We start from the raw sequence: 14,567 nt of genomic DNA on the forward strand, positions 1-14,567 counted from the left end.
TCGCCATAGCGTACTCGGCCCTTTTCAGCCTGAGACATCGGAGGAGGGGAGCCGAGATAGCCCTCTTGTATAAGACCCCGTTAATCATCATGTACTTCGTGGCCCGGATCTTAACCTTTCTTGCCTCATCTCTGTTCTCTGGGAGTTGATCATTTTCCAGATAGTTGACAATCGGGTCCATCCAGGTCAGCCCGTCTTCCTCAATGCATACGATACTTTCTTCCTACAAAGAGGGTTTTTCAAGAATTTCTATGTACACCGATCGACTCAGATTTGAGAAGTTGGCTTCGGTCAGCCTTGAGAGGGAGTCAGCCATAGCATTTTCTTCTCTTGGCACTCGGACCATCTCAAAATGCTTGAGCTCGGAGATCAGTGCTCGGGCTTGGCTCAATAGGTTATCATCCTTTCATCTTTAGCCACGTATTCTCCGCTTACTTGGTTGACCATGAGCTGTGAGTCGCTTCGTACCTTCAGTTAGTTGACGCCTATGACCGTGCTGACTCAGAGTCGGGCTAACAGGGCTTCATACTCAGCCTTGTTGTTGGAGGCTGGGAATTTGAATCTCAAAGTGTATTGAATACGAAACCCCTTGGGGCTGACTAAGATTAGTCCCGCCCCACTACCGACGGAGTTGCTTGAGCCATCTACATTCATGATCCACGATTGCTCGGCTTCGGATTCGACTTCGGCCTCGTCTGTTGGTTCATCTCTTCGACCTTGGATGTCGGGTATGGTGCATTCGGCGATGAAGTTGGCTAGGGCTTGTCCCTTTATCGCTGTCCTCGGGCAATAGCTTATATCGTACTCACTTGGCTCCACCGCCCATGCGATCAATTGACCCGATACATCTGACTTGTGTGACACCGTAATTGGATGAGCTTGAAATTATGGCCTTAGCATTCTAGCGGCCATTACAAGGGCGAACGCTACTTTCTCAAACTTAGAATATCTCGTCTCGGTGACAACGAGAACGTGGTTGATGTAGTATATGGGCTTCTGTGCTAGGCCCTCCTCCCTTATTAGTACCGCGTTGATCGCCACCGGGGTTGCGGCTAGGTAGATTTGGAGCTCTTCTTTAGGTTCAGGTTGGGAGAGGGGAGGCGGATTCTCCAAGTACTTCTTCAGTTCTTCAAAAGCTCGTTGGCATTCATCCATCCACATAAAATCTTTCGGGCTCCAAAATTCAAAGTTTTGAAGAACGGTAGGCATTTGTCGCCTGATGTCGACATGAATCGTGCCAGTGCCGCTACTCTTACTTTGTACTTCTCGGATCATCTTTGGAGGGCTCATCTCTTGGATGACCTTGATCTTCATCGAGTTGGCTTCAATGCCTCGAATGGAGACCATGAAGCCAAGGAATTTTTTTGAAGTTACACCAAAAGCGAATTTGGCGGGGTTCAGCTTCATTTGGTTCTTCCTCAGTGTTCCGAAGGCTTCCTTGAAGTCAGTCAAGTGATGCTCAGCCTTCAAGCTCTTCACTAACATGTCATCCACATAGACCGCCATGTTTCTACCGATGTACTCATGGAACATGTGGTTCACCATCCACTGGTACGTCGCTCCGGCATTCTTCAGTTCGAACGGCATGACCTTATAGTAAAAATTTTCTTGGTCAGTTCGAAAGGCCGTGTAGATCTAATCCTCTTCATGCATTAGGATTTGGTTATATTTGGAGTACGTATTCATGAAGCTCAGGATCTCATGCCCAGTAGTGGCGTCTATCAAGAGGTCAACCTGAGGTAACAAGTAATCATCTTTCAGGTACGCCTTGTTGAGGCCGGTGTAGTCGACACACATTCTCCATTTCCCATTCGGCTTGGGAACCATGATGATGTTCGCCAGCCAGGTTGGGAATTTTTCTTCTCGGATGAACCCTGATCGTCGAAGCTTCTCTACTTCTTCTTTGATCACAATTTTCCTGTCGAGGGCATAATTTCTTCTCTTCTATTGGATCGGTTTTTGCTTTGGATCTACGTGGAATCGGTGCTCAGCTATGTGCCTCGGTATACCGGGCATGTCGACGACAGACCAGGCAAAGATGTCGTTGTTCATCTTCAAGAAATTTTTGAGTTGATTCCTTTGTTCCTCGCTCAGCAGCGGTCTGATCTGTACCATCCGGGTAGGATCTTCATCACTAATGGAGAATGGGATGAGTTCTTCCACGGGCTTCCCGCGCCTCTCAGTGAACTCATCTCGTTGGTCTTCAGGGAGGTGCTCGAAGCACATGGCCATTCCTCGAACATTTCCTTTGTTTTTCTTGACGAATGTTGCATAATATTCTCAAGCCTTCTTTTGGTTGCCTCGGATTTCTTCGATCCCATTCTCTGTGGGGAACTTCATCTTTAGATGCACCGATGAAATGATGGCTTGGAGAGCGGTGAGTGATGGACGATTGAGTATGGCATTAAAGGACACCACCGACCACACCACTATGAACTTAATTTGGATTGCCGTTTGACATGGGGCTTGTCCTAAAGTAACCAGTAGTTCGATCGACCCTTTGATTGTGGCCGAGGCTCTTGAGAATCCGTGGATGGAGGTTCCTTCGGGCTTAAGCGCATTATCGCCAAAGTCGAACTGTCGATACACGTCAAGTGACATTAAATCCACCGACTCCCCCATATCAATCAATACTCAGTGGATGGGTCTCCTCATGATCTCCACCTACACCACCAAAGTATCATCATGAGGTAAACTTATACCTTCGAGGTCGGCTTCGGTGAAGGAGATTGTCACCTCAGACTTCGGTCTTTTGCTCGGCATCTCCGTGACTCCGATGAACCGAGCGTTTGCCTTGGCTTTTCGGGTAAAATCTTGTTTGGGTCCCCCGAGGATGGTGTATATGGGCGCTCCTTTGTCATTGCTTGGCCCTACTCCGTCATCTTTCTTTTTGGCTCGGGCTTTACCTTCATCGTGTTCGGCCGTGGTCTGTGGATGTACCCGTCATCTAGATTTTGCATCAAAATCTCCTTCCACGAGGTATTCAAGGGAGTGTATTCGGGACTCCTGGCTCGGCCCATCTTCTCGGCTTGGCGGTCGGTCTTAGTTTGCTTTTCATCTTTATGATCATTACCCGTGGCCTTTTCTTCTTGGTCTTGCCTTCTTTCGCTTTCCGTGCTAGGAGCACCTCAGCCATGTTCGCGAACTTGTTACACCTCTCCAAGAGTTCAGCCATGTTCCTGGTTGGTTTTCAGGCTAAGTCCTTAATGAGATCCATGTCTGAGAAACCATTGCTCATCGCCGTATGTGTTGTAGCCTCATCCAAATCCTTGATGTCCAAGGATTCCTTGTTGAAATGAGAGACGAATGCTCGAATTGACTCGTCAGGCCTTTGCTTCATGCTCAAGAGGTTGACTATCGTCTTTTTATGCTTCATACTGCTTTGGAAACGCATGACGAAGGCTCAGCAGGGCTGAGCAAAACTTGTTATAGAGTTCGGCGGCAACCACGAGAACCATGAGGTCGACGCTTCTTTAAGAGATGAAGGGAAAGCTTGGCAGGAGATGATTTTCGTCCCCCCATACATGGTCATCATTGCATTGAAATAGTTGATGTGATCCGTCGGGTCAGTAGTCCCGTCATACCAGTTGAAGGGAGGCGGCTTGAACCCAACTGGTAGTGGCGCGGTCATAATCTCAGGATGTTATAAAGAATGTGATAAAGCTCTTCTTCACCTGAAACATTGTCTCTTTAGATCCTTTTCCTGCTTTTGGGCTCTGGCAAAAGAATGTTAAGCTATCTGGGGATGTTGAGAGGGACTGAGCTTCTTTATATATATCAGACAAAATCACCCAACAACTACCTTTGCTTGGACTTCAAGGATGAAATCATTCTAACCTTTTTCTAATTTCTGGGCTTAGTGATGGAGTTAGTTAAAGTCCATGGTTTGCAATGATTCCACCAGCTATACCAACTTTGCTTGGAAAGAACCTGGATTGGGCTGGCCCGACCGGGTTGATCCGGGCCAACTTTGTGTCTAGTTTGATCTTGGCTTCTTTGATATGTTATTACTATTGGATCAAGATTCATGGGCACCTTGACATGGATTGGTCACATTGCTTGTTGGACCATGGTTTTAAATCACGGTATCGGTAATATTTTCCATCTCGACCGATATTGATATGTATCAGTGTAATTGGTCTCTATGGGTCTGATTAGTTTGGCTGGACCACTTTTTTTTAGAACATATAATCCAGAATTTTATAAAAATTATTGATTCATATTTATCGATCAGCTGATACACTTTAAATCATCATTGTTGATTTATAACCTCTATCCGATCTGGCCGATACGCTTGATACCATGGCCAATATGGTAAACCGTGCTGGTATCGGTTAAGTACCATCTATACAATGCCGATACCAAATCCATGTGTTGGACAGAGATACTACTCTTCACAATGTGTTATACTGTTAAGTGCTTAATGGGGACCACTCTAGTGTATGGGCACTAGATGGGGCCAACCTTGTATGGGATAGGTTAAAGGACTTGATTTAACACGTTTCAAAAACCCTGGAGCTTTTGGTGTATCGATCAAGTACCTAATACAAGGATCTTTATCCTCTCAGGTTCCTGCCTGGTACAGTTTGTCTGGTTCCTCTCATAGGGAGGGCGGAAATGACCACCTTACCCCTTACTTGAGCACACTGCCCGGGTGGGGTCCACCCCCTCTTATTACAGGCACCGAACAAACTGTACTGGGCAGGAACCTGAGAGGATATTTTTGCCTAATACAGTGGCCACATGAAAGAATTGGTAGCTCTATTTAACGGTGAATCACACTTGGATTCTTCCCTATTTTTTTTATTTAATGGATTTTCATCTTTTATGTTCACCAATTTTCAAAATCTCTCTTTTCTTTTTCTCTAAATACCATTAGGGGTTTGTGGGGTGAAGCTTGAAACCTGAAATTGTGAAACTCTATATTATGAAAACTTAAAATAGGAAATTTAAACTTTAAACCATTGTTTTCTGACTCGACTCGTCTTCTAAAAAAACTTGGTGACTCGGCCTTGTCAATCCCAGTCAAGACGAATCACGTTTTTTAATTTTATAATGCAATAAATATGTATAAATTAGTAAAAAATCATAAAAATACAGAAAATATGGGGAAAAAAATCAAGTAATCACATATCAATGCATTTTGAGTTTATACCATTGAACAAGAGAAGGGAGTCAAGGAGTTGAGGCTTTCTTATTGTTTTAGATTATAGATTTACTATTTAGTTAACTCTGTTTCTAAGTGAACTGGTTTTATGATTTTTTTAAAAATGATTAAACTCACAGATTTTGTCATGATTCGGGTAAAACACAGAGTCTTATTTGACTCGGACCATTTATGATCCAGCCGCGTAATTTTTTGCCCTGGCCTAGTCTACACGACTCTTGACCAGGTTTTTCAAAATTTGACTCGACTCGGGCGACCCGCCCCAGTCAAAACCCAGTTTTCCAACTATGCTTTAAACTTGAAAACATCAAATTACATCATCAACTGCTCAAGCAGAATGAGATCTTCCATAAACCAATAAACCTGAGAATGGAAGAAAAAGGATAATGTAAGAGTAGCAACTATTGTTCCCAGATTGACATTGAGATGGGAGGGGGGTGAATCAATGTCTAAAAATTCTTTCAAAATTTTCCTACAGTCTTCTTAACTCACCCTTGGTGTTCCCCAATCAAATAAAACTACTGACACACTGTAGGCATTCATAACATACACAATGCTGCCCAGAGCTGAATCTTCCACTACATACATAATTATCGCCGACAGTTCGTATGCACCTTCGCCTTCAACCAAAAAAGGGTCTCCCATCAAGTCCATCAAATAGGGGGTCTAAGGGTTTTTATGACATTTCAAATTGGCATTTATGCAAATCTGACTACATTCATTGCAAGTCGTGTACATACACGGCCGTGCATGAAAACTTTTGCTTGCTTAATTTTAGGTTTCAGTAACTTGTTTTCTTTAATTTTGAATTTGAACGTATGAAGAACCCATGAAACTTAATAATAGAGATATAGGATTGCAAGTTGCTAGTTTAATTTATTTCTTTAATGGGATGGTTATGTAATTTATTATTATAAATTTTGATTTTATGTTTAATTTATTTCTTATTCATTTTTTTTGTTACTATATTTCTTATTTCTATTTTTGCGTTTAGTTTTTTTTTTTTTTTTTTTTTTTAATTCATTCTAATTTTTTATCATGTAATTTGGATTATGGGAAAAGGAACGCTAACCGATCTCTGGGAGCAGCGTGTACCTGCGCCCAGAAACAGCCATTCATGAAATGGCTGACACACCAAGGCAGAAAGGACTAGGGTTGCACCGGTCATTTCACAAGCAGCTGTGTCTGGGCACATGTACATGCCATGCCCAACGACCGGTTAGCATTCTTTAACCCTTTATATATGATGATTTGTTTTATTAAGTTCTAACTGCTCTTTGTTGGGTTTTTGGGCTTTATTAATAGAAGTTATCTTTATTGGGCCCATATGGTGAATAATAATTCACTCCAGGTTAAGTCAGGGGTATTACTGACCTAACACATTGTGGGAGTGTGATTAGGGTCAGGGAGAATATTATATATTCAACCCTAAGGTCCCCACAACCGTCACTTGTTATTTTTGAATTCCAACTCACGGGAGAGCAAAAGTGAAAGGCTGTGAAAGGCTAAAGGGAAGGAAAAGCTTGAGGATCGACTTTAGTTATCAACCAAAAGGGTATGTCTTGTACTTCCTTATTTTTTGATGCATTCCAAATCTGTATGGGCATGTGAATGAGTGATTCGGGTTTCCAAATCCCTACAAGTGGCATCAAAGCCAACCCATATGGACATGGAATCCATGTTCTAGCTTGAAACAAATGTTTTAAAGTTTTTTGAGTTTTGGATCAACCTTGTACAGTCGCTGCCGGTGGTGTTCGACCACCAAAGATTTAAAATTTTTATATGAAATGGAAGAGGGGGTCGAGGCGGTCACGGCCATGTAAGCTGTTTTGCCAAAATCGTCTCCACGCTCCGCTGAAAAAAGTGCGTGGATCTCACGCGCCTATTTTTCATTTAAAAAAAAAAACATTTTAAAACGGCGGCAGATGATTCATCGCCGGGTCGACTCGGTAGGGTTTCCAAGTCAACCCGGTGAGGTGGCAGGTCATGACTCAGTCAGCCGAGGCCCGACCTAGGTGGACCAGACCAGGACCGACCCAAGTGGGTCAGACCAGGTGGGCCAAACCAAACCCAACCCAGATGGGCAGCTCAGACCGGATCCAAGTGGGCAACCTGATCCGAGGAATACGGGTTGACCCGGATCCGAGGCCCAAACCTGGTTGGTCGGGTCAAACAACCCATTTGTTGACACATAAACCCGACACGAATTGGTCAGACCGAGCCAGTTCAAATTGGGTTAGACCGGGCCGGTCCAACCCGATTCAGACTGGTTCAACCTGATCGTTTGACTGGGTTTGACCAACCGCATGTGATATCACGCGCCGGCTTCAAACCGCACGTGAGAGCGCGTGGGAAGGAGTCTAATGTCAGGGTTTTTTTCGCTGCGTCTATTTTTTTGAGACCTACACGCTGGTATGCCTCACTTGCTTCAATTATTGCTTTTGGGACCCGCAGTGAGCTTTTTAGTGTGTTTTACAATTCTTGAAACATGTGTTCCTGCATTCCCTATTTCCTGTTGATCATAGACAAACATATGCAACATTTTGACATGATGTAATGCAGGACAACTTTATGGAATTGTTGTGTGTGATAATATTCATGTATTGAATTGTTTGAATTTATAAACAAACATCTCATTGCTGCATCATGAGTGATTGGGTACTCTAATAAGGTCAGATGGAATCCACCAAAGTGGTAAAATCTGATTTTGTTATAATACCCAATAACTTAAGGTTCATTCTTATAGCAGCAAAGAATGGTGATGCTCACCCAAAGGTAGTATCATCCAAGACCAAATAATAGACACACACATTTAGGTTTAGCCAAAGGTGACAATTCTATCAAAGGTTAGTGTTGTCCCACAATAATTGCAAAGTATTGAGTGGACCAGTGCATTTCAAAACCCAAAGGTTAGAGATGTAGATTCGGTTGACACTCTCGATTTTGTGCTGGTACATTAGTTTATACAACCAATATAAGTTAGTGGTATTTAAATACCCAGTATTTTATATTTTACTTTTCTGTGATAGATGTGTGACTCTATGATATCCCTACGGCAGATGTCTCTAGGTCATAGTTTATTGGACATTCCCAAGCTCTCTGGTGAAAATTATAGAAGTTGGAATGAGGATTTGGAGGTCTATCTTCGCCTTAGGGACCTAGATCTTTGTCTGAGAGAGCCCAAGCTTGCAGATCTCACCCTAGCCAGTACTCAGGCTGAGAAGACTGAACATGAGAAGTGGGAAACTGCAAATAGGAAATGCATAAAGGTTATAAAACATGCTATCCCAGAGACAATGAAAGATAGCATCACCATGAAGGCAACTGCAACTGAGTACTTGGAGGCCATTAGAGTAAAATTTGAATCTTCCAAGAAGGCTCAGTCAGGTGACTTGATGAGCAAGCTGACCACTGCCAAATTTGATGGAAATGGCAGTACCAAGGAACATCTTTTGGGACTTGTTGCCTTAGGAAACAAGATTAGGGAGCTGGAAATAAACTTTGATGACGACTTCCTAGAGACCATTGCACTCAATTCACTCCCAGGGCAGTATAAGCACCTTCATGGCACCTACAATGCCTTAAAGGATTAATGGAGTATGGATGAGTTGATCATCATATATAGTTGGGTAGGAAGAGGCAAGAATGAATAGGGACAAGTTTGAAAGTGCCAATCTCACACTGGGCAAGGGGTACTCATTTGGAGGACCTCACAGGAATCATAAGAGGTTTTCTAAGAAAGGTAGATTTGCACCCTACCGGACTAGGCAAGGCAATAGAGGGCAACAGGGCAACAGAGACAACACAGGGCAGAAAGATTCAAATGGTGTTGAGTGTTTCTGGTGTAAGAAGAAGGGGCACATGAAGAAAGACTACTTCAAGAGAAAGGCCTATTTTGATAAGAAAAAGAACACTGGTAAGCACACATCCCTGGTCTACTAAGAATCTTCACTTATAGATGCACCAGTAGATTCTTGGTGGTTGGATTCTGGATCATCCATTCATGTGACTCATTCCTTGCAGGGGTTCACAAGCAGGAGGGTACCAAGCAAGAGTGAGGTGACGGTGTTTGTCAGGAATGGAGCAGAAGTGGAAGTGAAAGCCATAGGAACTTTTAGACTATGTTTAAAATCAGACAGTACAAACAATTTTATTGATTTGAAGGATGTAGTTTTATTCCCTCCATGAGGAAGAATTTGATTTCAGTTTCCAGACTAGTTTTAGATGGATATTCTATTATTTTCAATAAAGTTGGATTCACTTTTCTTTTGAATTCTGTGGTTGTTGGTTCTGCCTATTGTTCTGATGGTTTGTATAGACTGAACTGTATCTCCTCTTGGGTTATGAACGTTGGCACTAAACGCCAACTAGTGGACGAGAAATCTCTTGTTCTCTGGCATAGAAGGTTGGGCCATATCTCTAGAAAGAGAATGGATAGGTTGATCAAGGAGAAGGTACTTGATGAGATGGATTTTCAGGACATGGAAATATGTATTGACTATATAAAGGGGAAGATGACTTCTTCTACTAAGAAGGATGCATTTCATCATAGTGAGGCCCTAGATCTCCATCCACACTGACATATGCGGACCTTTCCCAACTCCAGCACTTGGAGGCCAGCGTTACTTTATTACTTTCATAGATGACTGGTCTCGATACGGTTACATTTCCTTACTTACTGAGAAAACAAATGCGTTGAATGCTTTTATGATCTTCAAAGCTGAGGCGAAACTCTTCTATAGTAGAAAGATAAAAACTGTCAGGTCTGATAGGGGTGGAGAATATTATGGAAGAGCCGGTGATACATGACAACTACTTGGACCTTTTGCCAAGTATCTACAGGAGCAGGGGATAGCTCCATAGTACTCCATACCAGGCACACCACAACAAAATGGTGTAGCAGAGAGGAGAAATCGTACTCTGAAAGACATGGTGCGAACCATGATTAGTAGCACCAGTCTTCCAGAGTCCTTATGGGGAGAAGCACTCAAAACTGCGGCCTACATTCTCAATAGAGTGCCAAGTAAGTTAGTAAGAAGGACTCCCTATGAACTCTGGATAGGTAAGAAGCCTAGCCTTAGGCATCTTCGAGTCTGGGGTTGCCCTACTGAGGCCAGACTCTTCAATCCACGGCAGAAAGTCTGGGACCCAAAAACTGTGAGCTGTTATTTTATGGGGTACCTAGAAAAGTCTAAAGGCTACAGATTCTATTGCTAAGGTGCAGGGAATAAAATTGTGGAGACCACCCATGCTAAGTTTCTTGAGTCAGAAGGAGATCTCTCTGTGCCCCAGAACTTGAGGTTTGATGAAGGACAGATTGGAACCTTTGGTGTGGCACCGGAGTCGAGTAGGCCCTTATTAATTATAGACGGTGATTCTCACATGGATGTTGATGTGGATGTGCCTCCAGATCCTGTTGTCCCTGCCACTGCAGTTGTGGATGTGCCACTCCCTGAGATCGATGATCCGATACCAGTCGACACGGCTACTGCTGCGGACCTTGAGCCTTTGAGGAGATCTACCAGGACTCACAGGTCTACCATTCACTCAGATTATGTCACATATCTGAATGAGTGTGAGTTCGACATCAGTAAGGAGGAGGATCCTGTTACTTTTCTACAGGCAATCAATAGCAGGGAGTCTGACAAATGGGTAAAAGCTATGAAGGAAGAGTTATAATCCATGCACAATAATGGTGTTTGGGAGTTGGTGGAGATTCCACAGGGCTGCAAAGCCATTGCATCAAAATGGGTCTTCAAGACCAAGACTGACTATCAGGGAAACATAGAACACAACAAGGCTAGACTTGTGGCAAAGGGCTTCACACAGAGAGAGGGCATAGACTTCAAGGAGACCTTCTCCCCTGTATCTTCGAAAGACTCATTTAGAATAATCATGGCTATAGTAGCACACTTTGACCTTGAGCTACATCAGACGGATGTGAAGATTGCTTTTTTGAATGGGGATCTAGTTGAACAGGTCTACATGCGTCAACCCGAGGGTTTTGAAGAGAAAGGGAAGGAGCATTAAGTTTACAAACTGAAGAAATTGCTGTATGGACTGAAACAGGCTTCGAGACAGTGGTACTTGAAGTTCGATCAGATAGTGACCTCTTTTGGTTTTGTTGAGAATGCAATTGATAATTGCATCTACTTGAAGGCTACTAGGGAGAGTTTATTTTCTTGGTACTCTATGTCGATGATATCCTTCTTGCCAGCAGTGATCTTGGTTTACTTCAAGAAACCAAGCTATTTTTGTCCAGTAACTTTGAGATGAAGGACATGGGTGAGAGCACCTATGTACTTGGCATTGAGATAAGTCGGGATAGAAAGCGAGGTCTTCTTGGTTTGTCATAGAGGGTTTACATTGATAGAATTTTGAAGAGATTCAACATGTCCCAATGTTCTGGGAATGATGTACCCATCAGCAAAGGGGATAAGTTGAACAAGCAGCAGTGCCCGAAGAATAACCTTGAGAGAGATTCTATGAAAGACATGCCTTATGCTTCAGCTGTTGGAAGCTTGATGTATGCACAAGTGTACACTAGACCTGACATCGCCTTTGCAGTTTGCGTGGTGGTAGGTTCCAGTCTGATGCTGGATTGGCTCATTGGATTGCTGCTAAGAATGTAATGCGGTACTTACTGAGGACCAGAGATTTCAAGCTTGTCTACTAAAGCGATGAGAGACTTGAGGTGGTTGGTTACTCAGATTTAGATTTCAGTGGTTGTACTGATGACATGAAGTCAACCTTTGGATATGTCTTCTTGATGGGTGGAGGTGCAGTTTCATGGAAAAGTGTCAAGCAAACGATTATTGCTTCATCCACCATGCAGGCGGAGTTTATGGCATTGTTTGAGGCAACCAAGCAGGCAGTATGGCTGAGAAATTTCATTACAGAACTGAGGGTTGTTGACTCCATCTCCAAACCTTTGCTGCTCTGGTGTGACAACAACTCTACAGTCATTTTCTCAAAGAACAACAAGAAGCCCAACAGCTCAAAGCACATTGAAATAAAGTATCTTTTAGTCAGGGAGAAAGTGACTAACGGAAAAGTTGATGTTGCACACATTCCTACTGAGAAGATGGTGGCTGATCCTCTCACCAAGGCTCTTTCAGTGGGAGTTTCCAGGGGTAGCAAAGTCTTTTGATATGCTTGTTTAGTGGGAGTCTGTTTAGCAGAGTCTTTTGATATGCTTATTTAGTGGGAATCTGTTTCCCTTGGCTATTATTTAACTAGTGGTTTTATATTCTTTTGCCATCTTAATACATTTACTGGTTATGGTTCATTACTTATTCTTATATGACATGTCTTACAAAATGGCAGTTAGCCATAGGCAGTATTTAGTCAAGGATTTCAAAATGGCGATTAGCCATAGGCGGTATTTAGTCAAAGTTTAAAAAATTGGCGGATAAGCCATGGGCGGTAAGCCAAAGTATGGTGTTGACTCAAGTTCATGCCGGTTTAGCCTAAGTATGAGTTCATATCAAAGTGTGCTACCTGTGAGGTTGTTTAAGGTAGAGGACCTACAAGGAAATGAACATTTACTTGCTGATCACTTGGTATGCTCTTGTTTCCTTGTTGATACATATACCCAAAGTGGTTCGAGTTAATAGATCATTTGTGGCCATGATGACAGAAAGTTGTATGCCATATGTTGAGGCATATCTTTTGCTGTCGTTCGACACAAGTGGGTATTAATAGAATCAAAGTAATTTTGAGTGAAAAATGGGACTCTGGCCAATTCCAATAAAGATACGTGTATTAATTTTGCCCAAGTGGGAGATTGTTGGGTTTTTAGGCTTTATTAATATAAGTTATCTTTATTGGGCCCATATGATAAATAATAATTCACTCCAGGTTAAGTCAGGGGTATTACTGACCTAACACATTGTGGGAGTGTGATTAGGGTCAGGGAGAATATTTTATATTCAACCCTAAGGTCCCCACAACCGTCACTTGTTATTTTTGAATTCTAACTCACGGGAGAGCAAAAGTGACAGGCTGTGGAAGGCTAAAGGGAAGGAAAAGCTTGGGGATCGACTTCAGTTATCAACCAAAAGGGTATGTCTTGTTCCTCCTTATTTATTGATGCATTCCAAATCTATATGGGCATGTGAATGAGTGATTGGGGTTTCCAAATCCCTACACTCTTATCTTACAATCTCTGAAGAATCATATTATGTGCATGTAGAACTAGAACAGGATTTATGAAAACCCCAAATTCAGGACACATTCCTCGTCTGAAATTTTTCTTGTTTTCTATCAATCTCTCACCTAACATTGATTGATTATTCTAATTACTAGCATCGCTAATGGCCAAAATGAAATTCACTCAAGCTAGTTTCTCTTAAAAAGAAAGTCATAATTTATGCACATGTTATGAGAAAAACGAACATGGGCTCATTTTCTTATATTATTCTACTTGGATTAAAGACTCAGAGAAAGGATAAATCAGAGGTGGTCCATAATAACCATCGCCAATTAGTGCCAGATAGAGGCGGTTATATATATGATCTCTTCTACATACTCCCATAAAAAGCGGCGATAATGTGGTATCACCATTAAATATAATAAACAGGTCACTCCAGTTACGATTAAAACATTACCACTTTTAATTAGGACCGATCAAAGGCAGTAATTTAATGCCGCTGCTAACTCCTTACAAAATAGCGGCTGTAAAATATTACTATAGTTGAATGTATAATTACACATTCTTTTTCGTTGCAGTTAATGCTATTCCACTTTTAATTTGGACCAATCATAGGTGGTTTATAATAACCAGTGCCAAAGTGACAAATGGAGGTAGTATTGTATTACCACTGTAGGCTACTTATATATAGTGGCGGTAATATATTGCCGTTCCTGAAATTTTCTATATAGTGATGCTTTTTTTTACTGCTATTGAATATTGTGTATGGCAACAGTAAAAAATTATCGCCATTGTATACTCCACCTAAGTGCAGGTGCTGCCCGCTTTCTTGTAGTGGTTGGATCCTAAAAAGTAACTTAAGCGATTCTTCCTCTCATACGGAAGAGATTTGCCTAGAATTTATTACATGTATGAAATGGGGTTATAGAATGTCATCTCATATATATATACACTAGTAAATATACACGTGCAAATGCAAGTGTAAGCATCTGTTAAATGTTGGAGAGCATATTATTTTGGTTGATAAGGTAATGAGACTTTCTCAAATGTGCAAAGAGAAATTTTGTATCGAGATTTTGTATCCATTGAAGACTACTTTCTTAAAATGAGTCAGATATTTTAGCAGAAGAGAAATTAGCTAAATTAAAATAAAAAAATGGAAACTATGGGTTGAAAGAGAAAAATTTATATTTTAAGCCTTTCATAAATATTTTGAAATAATGTAAAATCAGAATCTTTACCATTTCC

The 14,567-nt window shown here is 41.9% G+C and overlaps 1 protein-coding gene across 1 annotated transcript; it reads left to right on the forward strand.

The window, feature by feature from the left end:
* The first annotated feature begins 8,226 nt into the window (after window positions 1-8,226).
* LOC122644983 lies at window positions 8,227-8,760 on the forward strand. Its single transcript, XM_043838338.1, has one exon. The coding sequence runs from the start codon at window positions 8,227-8,229 to the stop codon at window positions 8,758-8,760; it is 534 nt and encodes a 177-aa protein (XP_043694273.1).
* The last annotated feature ends 5,807 nt before the right edge of the window (window positions 8,761-14,567 follow it).

This window comes from Telopea speciosissima, chromosome 11 (assembly GCF_018873765.1).
Source record: "Telopea speciosissima isolate NSW1024214 ecotype Mountain lineage chromosome 11, Tspe_v1, whole genome shotgun sequence".
Classification (NCBI taxonomy): Eukaryota; Viridiplantae; Streptophyta; class Magnoliopsida; order Proteales; family Proteaceae; genus Telopea; species Telopea speciosissima.